This window comes from Elephas maximus, chromosome 19, assembly GCF_024166365.1.
Source record: "Elephas maximus indicus isolate mEleMax1 chromosome 19, mEleMax1 primary haplotype, whole genome shotgun sequence".
In the NCBI taxonomy this organism is placed as follows: domain Eukaryota; kingdom Metazoa; phylum Chordata; class Mammalia; order Proboscidea; family Elephantidae; genus Elephas; species Elephas maximus.
Window position 1 is genome coordinate 24947654 of NC_064837.1, and position 16262 is coordinate 24963915.

Here is a 16262-nt window from a genome sequence, read left to right on the forward strand (position 1 = left end):
GGCAGGGGCTTGTGTGCCAGGAAGGAGTGAGGACAGAGGAGACGGTAAGAGGCTTTGGGAGGTATACTCACATATGCTCATAGGTAACATCTGAAACTGATGCCTGAAATTCGACACTAAAACAGTGTTTTTCCTGGGCTTTAAACGTCATAACACAGCCTCCTGGCACCAGAACACATGAAGCTTCAGGACTGACTTTCTCACTGTGTGATGAAGGAGAGAGGGAGCTTCAGAATGGCCAGGCTGCTTGAGCAGGGCCCCTGGTTCAGGTCACATGGCTTTAGGGCCCAAATGGCCTTTTTTTGGCTGTTGACCTTCCTCTGAAGTTCCAGGGGAAAACCACCAGAGCCATCATTATCACAGGAGAAGGAAGTCAGACTAACCCCCAGGGAAATCAAGTTGCAGGGCTCTGGTCAGTGTTTCCTGTCCTTGAACAGTCCTCCCAGCTTGCTAGGGAGCACCCTCTGCCCATCCCATGAGCCCAGCTTTGCCTCCCTTCAGGGGCAGTAGGTGGAGGGTCTGGAGAAGAGGAGCCGAGCCTGAGGACTGGGGGGAAACAGGCCCAGTAGAGGGCCAGGAGCGTGTGTCCTGGGTGCTGCTTTGCATTTGGATCAGCCCCTGTGTCCTCCGCAGTGTGCCTCTGGGGGCACCCGTTTCCCTCTCCCCATAAAGAAGAATGGGAGGCTTGAAGACCTCAGTCCAAACCCAGAGAGGGGAAGGTTCGTCTCATGATAAAAGTAGTGATAGTAATAACTAATATATTGAATTTCCTGTGTGTTAGGCATTGTGCTAATTAAGTATGCCTCAACCAACAGTGATATTATCCTCAATTCACAGGAAAGAAAACTGAGTTACAGAGATAAGGCAAATCTCTCCACGTCCCAAGGCCAGCAAGTGGTAGAGCTGGGCATGAGACCTGTCTGACCCCAGCCAAGGACCTTAATCACTATGAGCCAATGCCACCCTGCCTGGCTTGCTGGGTAACTCTGGGACGAGTGGGGAGGGACCTCGAGGCGATTCATCCAGCCACTCTATTCTAAGCATGCTGGGCACCAGGGATATGAATGCTGAATTCTGTCTGGTGTCTGCCGTGGAGGAGCCCAGGATGCCACCAGGCCTCAGGCACACTGAAATAACTGACACAAAATGGAGTCACTTGTGAGCAAAGCCCAGCAGGATCAAAGGCAGGAGGTGGAGGAGGTGGTGTCTGGAGGGCCAAGGCCTGGGGCAATTAATCCTTCTATGAGGGCCCTTAGAGTAAGGGACCACAGGAGCTGGGGCTTGCTAATGTCTGGAGTGAGTGAGTGGAAGCTGGATTGAGGGGGGGGGGGAACAGAGGCTGCCTTTCTCAGAGAGGCAGAAAATTCCCAAAGATAAGCCTCTGAGTATGATGCCCTAGGGCTGGAGTCAAGATCCTGTCCTCCAGGGATTGCTCAGAGCTTACAGGCAGGGCAGATGAAAGTGCAGCCACCTCCCCGCAGGGAACAAGGAAGCCCAGTGCAGAGGGAGTGAATAGGGTCAGGAAAAGTTAGTGGGGAGACTCCGCCCCCCTCATCTGCCATCCTGGCTCTGCTGCCTCCTCCTCCTGGGAGACAACCAGGTTGGCCTAGGCTCCGGGCAGGTGCAGGGGGAAGGGGTGGCGTCTCCGCTCCTGGGACGCTGGCCCAGCCCAAAAGGGACAGAAAGCCAGGACACAGGGATTATCTCTCCCAGCCTCAGCACAGCCCCAGCCTGGGAGGAAGTTCTGCCAGGCGCTCTCCCCTGGTGACTCCCTCACTATACTGTTGAACAGGAAACCTGGCAGCGCAGGCACCTGGCAGCCAAGGAAAGAGCGCTGGACGCGAGGCGGTGCCCCGAGGTGCAGGGCCCGGCGGCGGGCACAGAGCCTTGCCCACCGTTTGTAGGAGGGGGACAGGTGGCCGCCGCCCTCCCCTGTCGACTGCGCGCCACGCGGGGGTCCGAGCTGCGCGGGCCCGGGAGTGGAGCCACAGGACAGATCCGTCTTGGGAGCGGGGAGCCCAGGGCTGCCCCACGGCTGGGGTTGGAGGGGCACAGACCCTGCCCCCAGCGCCCATCCAGGCGGGTGGTGCCGCTGCGACTCGCGCCGCCCTGGGCAGGGCACTTCCTGACAGGCGTCGGTCCTTAAGCTCTGGAAGCCTCCTCTCTCCCCCATCGCTTTGTCCCCGACAGTTTGGGAGGAAGCCGAGGGCCGGGTCCCCGCCTCGCCCACTGCGGGACACCGCTCTCCGTGGGCGTCCCTGCCGTGGGAGCCCGGCTCCGAGTATTTCTAGGCCCAGCGCGGCTGCGCCAGGCAAGGGCTTGAGGAGAGAGGAGGTGGACCGGGGAGGGTGGTGCTGCAATAGGCTGGAGAGGGCTTGGAGTTGGAGATTCACAGCACCAACAGCTGCACTCCGATCCGGGTGGAGCGGTGCCGGGTGTCGGGGCGCTGCCGGAAAGGGCGCAGAGACTCCAGAGGAGCAAATCCCTCTGGACACAGCCCCTCAAGCCTGTGACCCCTCCCCCGCGTCTCCTCCCTCTCGGTGCCCGGCCCTCAGCGTCCCCACGGGCCCAGGAAGCAGCATTCAGCCCCTCCCAGGCACAGCTACTTTGGAAATTGGAGGCAGCCGGGTCCCTCCTGAGCGTCCCTCTCCGTCTTTGCTCTCCTTTCCACTTCCTGGTCCCGGTGATCCCTCAGCCTTGCCCTTGGAAGCCCAGTCCAGGGAGATGATACGGACCTAACCTACATCCACCCGCCAGCTCCGCCCACCCAGCTCATGGGAGCCCTGAGGCCGGCTGCTCAAGTGAGTGCGCGGCCGGGGGTCCCGGGTGAGGTGGTGTGAGGGGATGTCCTCTGCCTTGGGACTTGTTGACTCAGTTCTGGGCCCCTCGCTGATCCCACCTCCGGAGCTCAATGTGCTCAGTGACTCCGTTGACGCCCGTTCCCAGCATCGAGGAAAGCTTGAGAAATACTAGAGAGGGATCACTATGCGCCCTGACCCTGTTCCTGGGGTCCCTCAGCTTCCCCAGGGGGCCGGGCTTTAGACTGCTGGTCCCTGGCAACCTTTTGGGACAGGAGAAGGTGTGGTCAGTGGAAGAGCTTGAACTGGCAGCCACTTCCGGGGGAGGATACCAACTCCTCGCTCTGATGGGAATGCTGGCAGATTTACAGTGAGGCTCTGTCCCCTCCCCCGATCCACCAGGAGCAGAGCTGGGGCAGCCTAGGAGTGGCGGGGACTTGTGTTCATTGCTGGAGATCGTCGGAGGGACCTTGGGGTCCCTATGAGTCCGAATCCACTCGACAGCTGTGGGTTTGAATTTTTTCTGGGGAAATAGGTGTGTCACTGTCACAAAGTCCATTTTCTAGGGGTCACTCTCATGGGGCATGTAGGCATTACAGGGCAGGTTGGGAGCGTGGGTAGTCACTGTCACAAAGTCCATTTTCTAGGGGTCACTCTCATGGGGCATGTAGGCATTACAGGGCAGGTTGGGAGCAGAGGTGGGAGCTAGAGAGCAAGGGCGGCGCGGCCCAGTCTGGACCGGCCTGGCACCAGGTAGACCTCTACGGCGAGACTGCTAGTAGGGGAGGAGAAACCGAGAAAACAGGTTTCCCCGCCTTGGCAGATGCAGCCCTGCCGCCCTCACCCTGGGACTAAGCTGGACAGGGGTATCTCAGGGGCAGAGCGGACAGGGAGCCGCCCCCAGAGCCCGCGCCCAGGCCCTGACCCGCCAAGTTGCGTCCTCAGACTCCTGGCGGCAGGGGGCGCTGCGGGGCCGTCCGAGGACTCCCTGCGGACTCCAGGAGGCGGGACCAGCAGGCAGGAGGAGCTGCAGGCAATGGACAGTTCTTTCCACCTTACAGACGGGGACACTGAGGCCCAGTCAGTTTTTAGGCAACTGTGCTGTCGATCACCCCAACTCTTTGAGCCCAGGCCTCCCTGGCAGTACAGCTGGAGCAGTATTACCCCCAACCTTCCCACCACGGGACACCAGCGAGGCTCGAATGTCATAACCAACGCCACAGAATGAACGGGGTGTTGTTAGTCCGTCATGGAGCGTAAGAACCGGAGCCTTCGAGATTTTCTTGTTCGAGGCCCCCAATTGAGGGATAGGGAAACGGAGTCCCGGGCGCACAGGCTAAGTCCAGGACCTGAATTCGAACCCAGGCCTCCTCCCACCCCCTGCGGTGCTCTTCCCTGCTTCGCAGCCTTGACCTCCATGTCCTCCCCCACCCCGCCCCACCTTGCTGCCCTCAGGGAAGCGCCCAGGCGGCGATGGCGGCCGACGTCGAGGGGGACGTGTACCTGTTGGTGGAGCACCCCTTTGAGTACACCGCCAAGGATGGGCGCCGCGTCGCCATCCAGCCCAACGAGCGCTACCAGCTGCTGAGCCGCAGTACGGAGCCCTGGTGGCACCTAAGGCGCGAGCCCGGCGGGCGCCCCTTCTATCTGCGCGCGCAGTGCGTGCGTGAGCTGTCCCCGCTCGGCGACCCCGCTGCTGTCCGCCCCGCCAACCCCCCACCTGGGCCCACAGCCCAGAGCCGCTCGCCTACGACTACCGGTTCCTGAGCGCGCCGACGCCTTCGGACCCCGACGGCGCCCCCACCGAGCCACCGCGCCGCTCACGCTCCCTGTGGCGCCCAGCGCGACAAACTGTCGCCGGGCCTGCCTGCCTGCCTGCCTGTACCTGGGGCTCCCTGCGCCTGTGCGGCCCGCCCAGTCCCTGGACTACCTGGCTCCTGCCGCTGCGCCCCTGCCGGCCTCCTCCGGAGCGCGGGCAGCTCCAGGGCCTGCAGGTGGCGGGCTCCTGGGTGTGTCCGCGGTGCCTGGCGAGCAAAGGCTCAGAAAACATCAGCAAGGCCATTCAGGACGTGCGTGGGCCGCCGCGGGAGGAGCGCCCGGACCAGGTGCGCTACCAGGCGAGGAGTAGGAGTGCAAGGAGACCCGCTTAGTGTGGGGCTTGACACCCAGTGTCCCCTGGATCAGTTCGTTCACACAGGGTACCGAGCCTCACCTTTCTCAGCCCCAAACCAGCACGGTACAGACTCACAATGCAGATGATGCATGTCCAAAATGCCAAAACTCTGGGAGGCCAAAGGTTTTTTGTAACTCGATTGGTGGCAAAATTTGACTTGAACTGTTGCGATGTCATTGATATCCAAACCCGTCGCCGTGGAGTCGATTCCGACTCATAGTGACCCCACAGAACAGCGTAGAAAACTGCCCCATAGGGTTTCCTAGGCTGTAATCTTTACGGAAACAGACTGTCACTTCTTTCCTCCGAAGAGTACCTGGTAGGTTTGAACCGCCGACGTTTTCCGTTAGCTTTAGAGCGCTCAACCACTGAACCACCAGAGCTCCCTGCAAGCCCTGGATCATCTTTATTTATCCCACTTATGAATATTCATGTTTTGCTGCGGAAATGCTGTTGTTAGCTTCACCTGAGTCAGCTCCAACTCCCAGAGTCCCCATGTACATACAGAACTGAAAGCGGCCTAGCCCTGTCACATCTTCAGTATTGTGGGTATGCTGGAGTCCCTTGTAGTGGCCACTGTGTATTTTTAGTGCTTTCAACCTAGGGGCTCGTCTTCCAGCACAGTGTTGGGCAACAGTCTGTTGTAATCCATAGGGCTTTCTTTGGTAAAATTTTACAAGTAGATCGCCAGGCCTTCCTTCCTACTCCTTCTTAGTGTGGCGGCTCCACTGAAACCTGTCCACCACAGCTGAATCTACTGATATCTGAAATACCAGTGGCATAGCTTCCAGCATCACAGCAACACACAAGCCACCAGTGTATGACAGACTGAGAAATGAATGGGGTGCAGAAATGCAACTGAGTGTAATTACAGGATGCTGCCCCAAGCCCAGCCAGAGCATTACATAGCGCAGGGTGGGTGTATGTAAGACAGAGAAGAGATCGGGCTGGCTGAATTAAATAAGGGCTACATTTCAAGGGCCTGTGTGCTTGACCAGCTCTAATTAGTCTCTGAATCTAAACCTAAGTACAGACCACCATATAACTTTTGCTGCTGGCGCCAGAAAACTACTTGTGATTAACAAACTAGGTGCTTAGACAAGATAAGGGCCTACACTTCAAGGCCCTGTGTGCTTGACCAGCTCTAATTAAATAGTTTTCTGAATCTAAACCTAAGTACAGACCACCATATAAATTTTGCTGCTGGCTGCCAAAAACTACTTGTGATTAACAAACTAAGTGCTTAGACAAGGTAAGGGGCTACCTTTCAAGGCCCTGTGTGCTTGACCAGCCACAAATTAGGGATAATCCTTCTGAGTTGGTTGTCAAAGCCTCACCAGGTTGCTATGAGTCAGAATTGACTCGACGGCAATGGGGGTTCACCAGGTGCAGAGTGTGTGCAGTAAAGATGGGGGTTCACCAGGTGCAGAGTGTGTGCAGTAAAGATGGGGGTTCACCAGGTGCAGAGTGTGTGCAGTAAAGATCGACAAGGCCTGTGAATGACCTTTCACATGAGACAAACATGAACAGGGACCCCTCGCCGGGGCTCAACCCAAGATCCAGAAGCATCACGCATGCACAACATCCCAGAATAAGTCCTGTTTGACATCCCATCAGCCTTTGTGATAGACTCCATCTTAGTTCGAGCAGCCTCTGCCAGGAAGTCCATCTTGAATTCTAACTGCGTGGGCACGTGATCTCCATAATCCCTCCCCTTCCCCTAGAAATCTCCACCCATCTAATGAATAAAGATAATGCCTTTTTCCCACCTAAAAACATTCGTAAGCCCTAAGAAATCCTTTGTCCAGTGAGAGACTGGAGGCTAGCGTAGGTGGAAACCCCTCTCCCTTTCTCCCTCTCGAGCCTTTTACTTTCTTTCCATCCCTAATAAACCTTTGTTCCTGTGGAACCTCTGAGCCTCTCCTGGGCATTCTTGGTCAGAAGTAGGTCAGAACCTTGGCAGGGCTTAGTCTCGAGCGCCTTGCCCTGTAACAGAATTTGGCGACCGCAGCAGGACTGATTTTTTTTCCTCAGACCTGGGTGTGGGAACCAATAAAGAGACCTACTAAACCCTGATGGACGGACAAGCAGCTGCCAAGACACCATCTTTCCTGTGTCGCTCCCTCTGGTGATTAGACTTCCATGCCTGCTCCTCTCATCCGAGTTTCCATAAGAACAAAGGATATGTCTCTCTGTCTTGACCTGACTATTTTTCCTGATCTGATGTTTATGGTGAGGGGCTTGGCCCCTAGGTCTGGTAAACCTGGTAAAGCAGGCGTACTTAATAGATACTCTTCCCAGATTGAGTTGAAAAACCGCCTTCCTGGACCTGCACAATCTGGGGAGTCTCAAGGGTGGAGTGATTCCCTTGATGGAGACTTGGCTTCTGAGGTGAGGGGGTCACCCCAAGATCCATTAGGTGTAGTCTGCGCTGAGGTGGCATCACTCTAAGATCTGTTAGACCTGATATACTCTGCAGAACTGACAATTGACTCTCCTCTTTCTCTCTCTCACTTTCCTCTCCATTTTATTTTCCTTTTCATTAATTGCCAGCTGGTGGGTGATAGCCCTGGCATTTTGCCCAGTTAGTGTGTTTCTACCAGTTCAGGCCCATTATTGTATTTGTGATCGCAAAGAGGGACTATTGGTGACTCTAGAGTTTGGGCAGGTGTGATAATAGCCACCATTTTTGTGTGTCTAGATGTTGTCTATCTCTGGTTCATGCAGAACTGGGAGGTGGGTAGGGGTAGCCAGGGTAGGAAAGGGTGGGGAAGAACAGCATGGCTGTCTATAACATCCGAAGGGCTCCATGCATCAAGGAAAGCAAATGCTCTGAGGGTCTCTGGTGGCGTTGAGGGGAGCTAACCAGGGTAAGGAAAGGAAAAAGCGTGGCATTTCAGGTCCCTCTCCTACTCCGGAAGGACCCCCAGCTCTGAGGATGTATGATTCCGGTCCGTAGATTGGCCCCCCGAGGAGGAAAGTGAGAGCTGCAGCACTGACTTCGGATCGAGTGAGCGCCTGGGAAGCTGGCTGAAGAACCCTTTTGTAGATCTGTGATATGAATGCCCCAACTTAGGCATTAAGCTGCCAAGGTAGTTTCTAAAACAACTTTACTGCCTGTAAGATGTTGTCTTTAAAAATAGTGATAATAATAATAATAATAAAGTTAGGAGCAGGAAGATGTGTTTCACTGACCTGGATCAACAGGAACTTAATTTGGGGGCTAGATGTTTCATACTCAGCTCACCCCAAAGTTGCAAAGTGTTTTGATTTGAAGAGAAGAAGGTAGAGAAAGAGGAGGCCATTCCCTTCTGAAAAAGTATTTGAAGGTTTTTCCCAGTAAAATAATTATTTTAATTGATTTAAAGAAAACCCAGTCAAGGGAACTTCAGGTTGATCCACGACTGGGCTTTAAGAAGTCTACCTTCCTAAATCACATTGATTCAGGGTAGGGTTACGCACCCGATTACTGTAACTGCCGTCAGTAAGTTGTACACCTGTAAAAAGTTGAACTGGCAGAAGTTGTGTTATGGATGTATTTACAACAATGACAAAAACAAGAAGAAGAAGAAAGAGGAGCTGCTGAGGCTGCTTATGTACAGCCAAAAACCTCAGGGAATTTGGTTTCTTGGTTTGGAGGTTTAGGGTCATGTTTTCATGGGACATCCTAGTTAACTGGCCTAATAGCATATTTAGTGCTCTGTTGTTCCTCCTAGTTCAGTGCATACTGCCCGGGGCCTTAAAAGCTTGCAAGCAGCCATCCAAGGCACAACAATTGGTCTCCACTCACCTGGAGCAACAGAGGAAGGAGAGTCAGGAATAGGAGGAGGATATGGAATGTGTGGCTAATTGCCTCCATTTTCTGCCTCCTTTGCTGGGACACCAGAAGGACTGGATGTTGCCTGGCTACCATTACTGAAGAGTTTGATCAAAGATTCTGCAGAAGAATCCTGATCCAAAGGGGGAAGATGCAGAACAGCATTTCAAATTCTCAGGGACTCTAGACTTTCTGGAGCCATGGAGGCTGGATGAATCCTGAAACTATTGCCCTGAGATAAACTTTAAATGTTGAACAAAAAATGTTCCTTGAGTCATCTTAAAACCAACCAGTAGTTCAGCATAAATGGTCAAAAAGGCCTGCCTTGAGCATTATGTTTGTATAAGAGCTATCTATACAGAATCAAATTGACAACAGCAAGTTGAAAGATTAGATAGGAACCTTAGGGTACGGTGAGGTGATGTTAATAAGGGAGGAACAACTCCGAAAAGGAGGGTAAGAATGGTCGTACACCTTGAAGAATGTAATCAGTGTCACTAAATGGTACATGTAGAAAGTATTGGATTAGTTTATGCTTTGCTATGTATATTCTCAACACCAAAATAAATTTAGAAAAAAAACAGTCTAGCTTCCTGTTAAATATAAGAGGAAGGGATTCAACATTGGTGCTAAAGATTTCAGAAGCCTGAATAAAACAAAAGATCCATCTTTACGAGACCAATCTTGAAATCGGTTCAATTTTAAAAGCATGACTATGTGCCAAGCCATATGCTAGGCACTGGGAATAACACGATAAAGCCTCCCTCTCTTGGGGTTTAAATGCTAGGGGTTTTGCTAGCAAATAAACAAGAAAGTAAAAGATTATAAGAAGGGCTATAAAGGAAACAAACGGGTGTTGGTTACAGTATTTCAAGAAAAGACTTTAACATGCTGACTTTAACATCCTTCTCTTTGTAGGCAAAGGTGGACCTCTGAAAAGTGGGGTTGTTACTTTTTCTGTGTTCATGGCGGTGTTGAGGCAAGGTGGGATGCAGCAGTTTTTCCATGCCAATGTAAAGGGCTATGCACTTGGATTCAGTACCTCATTCTCCGACCAAATTGGCCACTCCCTAAGGCCTTCCTACAGAAAATTTGGGGTCCTCGCTGATTAGTGGTAGCCCCTACCTGATAGACTGGTGAGTTAATAATCAAATATGGGACTGTGTGTTCGTTGCCCTCTTGGCCACACTAAATAGTGTTCATTTTGTAGGTCAGGTACTTCTCTTGAAAGGAGTTCGGCCACAGAGTGGAAGAATGTCTGGATTTCAGTTTGGAGGAGGAAGGGGCCTGGCTGCCAGAAACTGACTAGCACTTTTGACTATGCAGAGAGGCTGGTGAAGCTCTCTGTCTCTGAGGCTGGAGGCTAAGGACAGGGAGAGGGTACAGAAAGAGCCCTAATCCTCTGCTGGTTTGAGGGGGGGGGGGAGGGGGGGGGACGTGAAATCCTGTCAGCTCTGCAGGAGAAGGGAAGCCTGGGCCGCAGTGATTCTAGGAAAAGGGCTCGCCATAGCGCCATAGTGGCTTGGGACTGGTCTCTGACGCACCTCAATAAAGGTGGTGCGTAAACAAAGGTGTCATAAATAAAGGGTGGGGCGCGCAGTGGGTAACCCCGCGCTTGCCTCTCGGCCTCTCATAACGGTTCGGCTCCGGCTAAGAGCGCGGCGCCCCGTACTCTCCTCGTGTCATGTCCCGGTTGCACCTCTGGGCCCCATGGGTCCTCCTCACGCTGCAACCACTGTGGCTGCTGGTCCAGGCACCACCACTGCCGCTGTGGGCCTGGAACCTGGTCCGGCTGACCTCTGACCCCCCAGGGCTGACCGAACCCTGGTTTTTGCCCTCCCCTAATCTCCCACCTGAATCGCTCCCTGCGCTTACAGCCCCGGACGAGCCAGGGGGCTCTGACTACGTGGAGTCCCCGGCTTCAGCCCCTATGTTGGCCTGGCCTCAGGAATTCTCTAAGACTTTGAACACAGATTCGGACCCACAGCTGCCCCCCAGCTGGAATCGGTTTGCTGGCCCACGTGGGAGTCGGAGGTTCCCGAAGGTGATTCCAGGGCAAGACTGGAATGAGAATGAGGCCATAACTCTGCGTCCACTCAAAAGTAAGACTGAAGCGGAAGGTGTGAATCAGGCTGAAGGTCACCAGTCATTTGAAATACTTGTTCCACCTTTAGATAGTCATAGTTCAAAACCAACAAAGGTTATTGTTTCACCCCCAAATCTCATAAAGGATCTGGCTCAGCATCCACAGCTCGCTAAGGTTGTTGTTGGAACTTCAGGGCCATTTCCAAGAATACCTAACCAACTAGACCAAGCTGTGGATGACTATCTTCTAGACCCAAGTTTGGATATAGTGTATCCTCCAGACAACCTACCTCCGGGATTCCTAGGGTCCCCAGATCAGCCTCCAGAACCCCCTGAATATGGTCCTACTCTACCCGTGGTGGAACACTCTGAGCTTCCTGAGGAGGAGGAACCTTCAGTTGAACAAGGGGCCCCTCAGACTTCAGAGGCCCCTCAGTCAATAAAACCTTACCTAGCCTATCAGGAGGCCCCACATCTGCCTCTAGAGCCCCCTTATCTGCCTCTAGAGCTCCCCACAGAGATGGAACCATCTCCACTCCAGCAGGAAATACCTGATGAGACTTTCCAGACCCCTGAAGGGACAAAACCTCTAGTCCAGCAGGAGGCCCCACCTCAGCCTCCAGAGTCCCCTCAGGAGGTAGAACCTTTTTCAGTCCAGCAAGAGACTTCAGCTGAACCTCCAGAGCTCCCTGAGATTGGAGAACCTTCTCCAGTCCAGCAAGGGGCCCCAACAGGACTTCCAGAGCCCCCTAAGTTAGAAGAGCCTTTTCCTACAGAGCAGGAGACCCCAGTTCAGACTCCAGAGGCACCTAAGGAGAATGAACCTCCTCTAACACAGCAGGAGGCCCAGACTCAGCCTCTAACGCCACCTAACGCGGTTATACCTCAGACTTCAGTGCCTCATGAGGTGAGTCTTCGACCTCCAGGTCAGAATCAAACTCACCATTCAACCTTGTCCAATATCACAATTCAATCAGTGGATGTGGAGCTTACCTTAACCCCAGAGCATATGAAGGAGGTTCAATCATGTCCAACTCAGCAGGAAGCCCCAGCACAGCCTCCAATGCCTCCCCAGGAGGTTAAACCTTCTTCAAGCCAGCAGGAGGCCCCAGCTCAGCCTCCAACGCCACCCCAGGAGGTCGAGCCTTCTCCAGTCCAGCAGGAGGCTCCAGCTCAGCTTCCAAAGCCCTCGGAGGAGGTTGAACCTTCTCCAGGCGTGCAGGAAGCCCCAGCTCAGCCTCCAAAGCCTCTAGAGGAAGTTAAACCTTCTCCAGTCCAGGCGGAAGCCCCAGCTCAGTCTCCAGAGCCCTCTGAGGAGGTTGAACCTTCTCCAGTCCCACAGGAGGCAACAGTTCAGCCTCCAGAGCCCTCTGAGGAGGTTGAACCTTCTCCAGGTGAGCAGGAAGCCCCAGTACAGCCCCCAAATTCTACTGAAGAAGTTGAAGTTTCTCCCACCCAGGAGGAGGTCCCAGCTCTGCCTCCACAGAGCCCAGAGCAGGTTGCATCTTCTTCAGTCCAGCAAGAAGTCTCAACAGAGTCTCCAGTGCTTCCACAGGAGGTTAAACCTTCTCCAACCCAGCAGCAGACCCCAGCTCAGACTCCAGAGCCCTCGGAGGAGGTTGAACCTTTCCCAGTCCAGCAGGAAGCTCCAGCACCACCTCCAAAGCCTCTGGAGGAAGCTGGAACTTCTCCAGTCCAGCAGGAGTTCCCAGCTCTGCATCCCGAGCCATCTCAGGAGGTTGAGCCTTCTCCAATGCAGCAGGAATCCGTAGCCCAGCCTCTGAAGCCTCCCCAGGAGGTAAAGCCTTCAACACATGAGGAGACCCCAGGTCTGCCGCCAGAGCAACCTGAGGAGTTTGAGGCTTCTCCAGTGCAGCAGGAAGCCCCAGCTCAACCTCCAAAGCCCTCTGAGGAAGTTGAACCTCCTCCAGTCCAGCAGGAGGCTCCAGCTCACCCTCCAAAGCCTCCCCAAGAGGTCAAACCTTCAAAGGAGCAAGAGGCCTCAGTTGCACCTCCAGAGCCCCCTGAGCAGGTTGAACCTTCTCCAGTGCAGCTGGAAGTTCCAGCACAGCCTCCAAAGCCCTCTGAGGGTATTGAACCTTCTCCAAACCTGCAGGAATTTCCAGTTGAGCCTCCAAGGCCCCTTGATGAAATTAAACCTCCAACAGAACAGGAGATTCCAGCTCTGCCTCCAGAGCTCCCTGAGGAGGGTGAACCTTGTCCAGTGCAGCAGGAAGCCCCAGCACAGCCCCTAAAACCTCACCAAGAGTTTAAACCTCCAATCCAACCAGAGGCCCCAGCTCCCCTTCCAGAGCTACCTGAAGAGGGTGAATTTTCTCCAGGCCAACAGGAAGTGTCAGCACAGCCACCAAAGCCTCCCCAGGAGGCTAAACCTTCTCCAGTCCAACAGGAGGCCCCGGTTCAGCCTCCAGAGCCCACTGAGGAGGTCGAACCTTCTCCAATCGAGGAGGAAGCTCCAGTACAACCACCAAGACCTCTCCATGAGGTTAAACCTTCTCCAGTACAGCAGGAAGCTTCATCTCAGCTTCCAAAGCCTCCTCATGAGGTTGAACCTTCTCCAGGCAAGCAGGAGGCTCCAGCTCAGCCTCCAAAGCCCTCTGAGGGGGCAAAACCTTCTCCAGGCCAGCAGGAGGCTCCAGCTCAGTCTCCAGAGCCCCCTGAGGGGGCAAAACCTTCTCCAGTCCAGCAGGAAACCCCAGCACAACCTCCAAAACCTCCCCAGATGGTTAAACCTCCAATACATCATGAAGCCCAGGCACAACCTCCAAAGAACACTGAGGGTGTTGCACCTTTTCTAACCCAGCAGCAGTTTCCAGCTGTGCCTTCAAGACCCTCCGAAGAAATTAAACCTTCTTCAACCCAGGAGGCAGCTCCTGCTCAGACTACAAAGCCCACTGAGGAAGCTGGACTTTCTCCAGGACAGCAGGGGGACACACATCAGCCTGCACAGCTCCCTGAAGAGGTGGAACCTTCTCCACTCCAGCAGGAGGCCCCAGCTAAACCTCCAGAGCCCCCTATAGAGGCTATAACTCAATCTACCACAAATCAGGAAGTTCCACCACCAGGTCAGAATCAACCTTACCTTTCAAACTTACCCAATGTTACAGTTAAACCTGCTGATCTACAGCTTACCTTAACTCCGGAACCCACTAAGGAGGTTCAGTCATGTTCAACCCAGCAAGAGGTCCCAGCTCAGCCTCCGGAGACTCCTGAAAAGGTGAAACCTTCCTCAGTTCAACTTTCTGAGGAGGTCAAACCTTCTCCAAGCCAGCAGGAATACACAACTAAGACTCCAAAGCCCACTGAGGAGGTTGAACTTTCTCCAGTCCAACTAGAGGTCCCAGCTCAGCCTTCAGAGCCCCCAAATGAGGGTTTAACCCCACACTCATTGCATCATGGAGTGACAATTCAGCCTCCAGGTCATCCTCAAGCTCACCATTCAGTCTTGCCTAATGTATCAGTTAAACCTGTGGTTGAGCATTATCCAACACAACAGGATGCCCCAGTTCAGGCTCCAGAGTCCCCTGAGGAAGTTGGACCCTTTTCAACCAAGGAGCAAATCCTAGCTCAGCCTCCACATCCACATCCACCTATGGAGGTTGAACTTTCTTCACTTCAGAAGGAGTACCCAGTTGAACATCGAGATCCTCCTGACAATTCCCAACCTTCTCTAGTGGAGCAGGAGGACCCACCACAGCCACCAGAGCCCAATAACAAGGGTGAAACTCCTGCAACACACCAGGAGGACCTAGCTGAGCATCCAGAGCTCCTTGAGGAGGTTGAACATTCACCCATTGAGCTGGATGACTCAACACAGCTCCTAGACTCCGTTAAGGAAGATGAGCCTTCTCTAAACCAGCAGGAAGACCCACCTCTATCTCCAGAGACCCCTGAGGAGGTTGAACCTTCTCCAGTCCTACAAGAGGGCCTAGCTCAAGCTCCAGAGTTCCCTACAGAGGTTGTAACTCAACCAGCAAGGCATCATGAAGTGACAGTTTCACCTCCAGGTCAAGGTGAAACTCAGCCTCCAACACTGGCCAAAGTCACAGTTAACTCTCTGTACCTGGAGCTTCCCATAAATACAGAAACCACTGCAGGGGTTCAACCTTCTCCAGACCAGCAGGAGGCCACAACTCAATCTCTAGAAGACCTTGTTGAGGTTGAAACTTCTCCAAGCCAACTGGTGGCCCCAACTCAAACTCCGGAGCATCCTACAGAAGATTTACCTTCTCCAGACCAGCAAGAGGTCTCATCACAGTCTCCAGAGTCCACTGAGGAGGTTGAACCATCTCCAGCCCTGCAGGAGGCCCCATCTCAGCCTCCAGAGTCCACTGAGGAGACTGAACCATATGCAGCCCTGCAGGAGGCCTCCACTCAGCCTCCAGAGTCTCCTACGGAGGTTGGACCTTCTCCAGTCCAGCAGAAAGACTCAACAGAGCCTGTAGATGTCACTGAAGAGGTCCAACTTCCTTTAGGCCAGCAGGAAGCCCCAACTCAATCTTCTGAGCAACCTGAGGAACTTGAACCTCCTTCAAACATACAGGAGAACCCAGCTGAGACTTCACAGCCCCCTACAGAGGTTGGAACTCAACATACAGGGCATCATGAGGTGACAGTTTCACCCACAGGTCAGAGTGAAGCTCAGCATCTATCATTGCCCCATATCACAGGAAAACCTCTGGATCTGGAGCTTACTATATCTCCACAACCCCCTACAGAGACTGGACCTTTTTCAACCCAAGTAGAGGCTTCATCCCAGCCTCCAAAGCCCCCTGAAAAGGCTGAACCTTCTTCAGTCCAGCAGGAAGCCCCAATTTACCTTCCAAAGCCCTTTGAGGGGTTAGAACCTTTTTCACCCCAGCAGGAGGCACCAGCTCAGTCCCCTGAGCCCCCTGAGGTGGTACAACCTTCTCTGGTCCAGCAAGAGACTCCACTTCCACCTCCAGAGCCTTTTACACAGGAGGAAACTTCCTCAAACCAGAAGGGGGTCCCATTTCAGTCTCCGGAGCCCCCCAAGGAGATTGAATCTTCTCCATTCCAGCAGGAAGCCCCAGTTCAGTCTCCCGAGCCCCCTATGCCAGCAGAACTTTCTCCATCCCATCAGGAGGCCCTAGCTCTTACTCCAGAGCCCCCTAAGGAAGTAGAATCCTCTCTGGTCCAGCAGGAGACTCCACCTCAGCCTCTACAGTCTACTGCACAGGTGGAAACTCCCCCAAACCATAATGATATCCCATTTCAGACTCCAGAACCTCCCAAGGAGTTTGAACCCTCTCCAGCTCAGCAGGAGGACCCAGCTCAGTCTCCCGAGCCCCCAACGCAGGCTGAACCTTCTCCATCCCAGCAGGAGGTCGCAGCTCTTACACCAGAG

General features: G+C 53.9%; 2 protein-coding genes across 2 annotated transcripts in view; both read left to right on the forward strand.

The window, feature by feature from the left end:
- The window catches only part of LOC126062124 (leucine-rich repeat-containing protein 37A2-like), a 289138-nt gene that overhangs the window by 100639 nt on the left and 172237 nt on the right, over positions 1-16262 (forward strand). The gene's annotated exons all lie outside the window — the stretch shown is intronic.
- Positions 2430-4668, forward strand: LOC126062127 (rho GTPase-activating protein 27-like). Its single transcript, XM_049859240.1, has 2 exons — positions 2430-2801; positions 4254-4668. Exons 1-2 carry the CDS (start codon positions 2775-2777, stop codon positions 4563-4565), a joined length of 339 nt encoding a protein of 112 aa, XP_049715197.1. The 5' UTR covers positions 2430-2774; the 3' UTR covers positions 4566-4668.

Coding starts and splice junctions, on each gene's coding strand:
- LOC126062127 (XM_049859240.1), top strand. CDS start 2,775: ATGGGAGCCCTGAGGCCGGCTGCTCAA. Junction 2,802..4,253: donor CCCTGAGGCCGGCTGCTCAA/GTGAGTGCGCGG, acceptor TGCTGCCCTCAG/GGAAGCGCCCAGGCGGCGAT.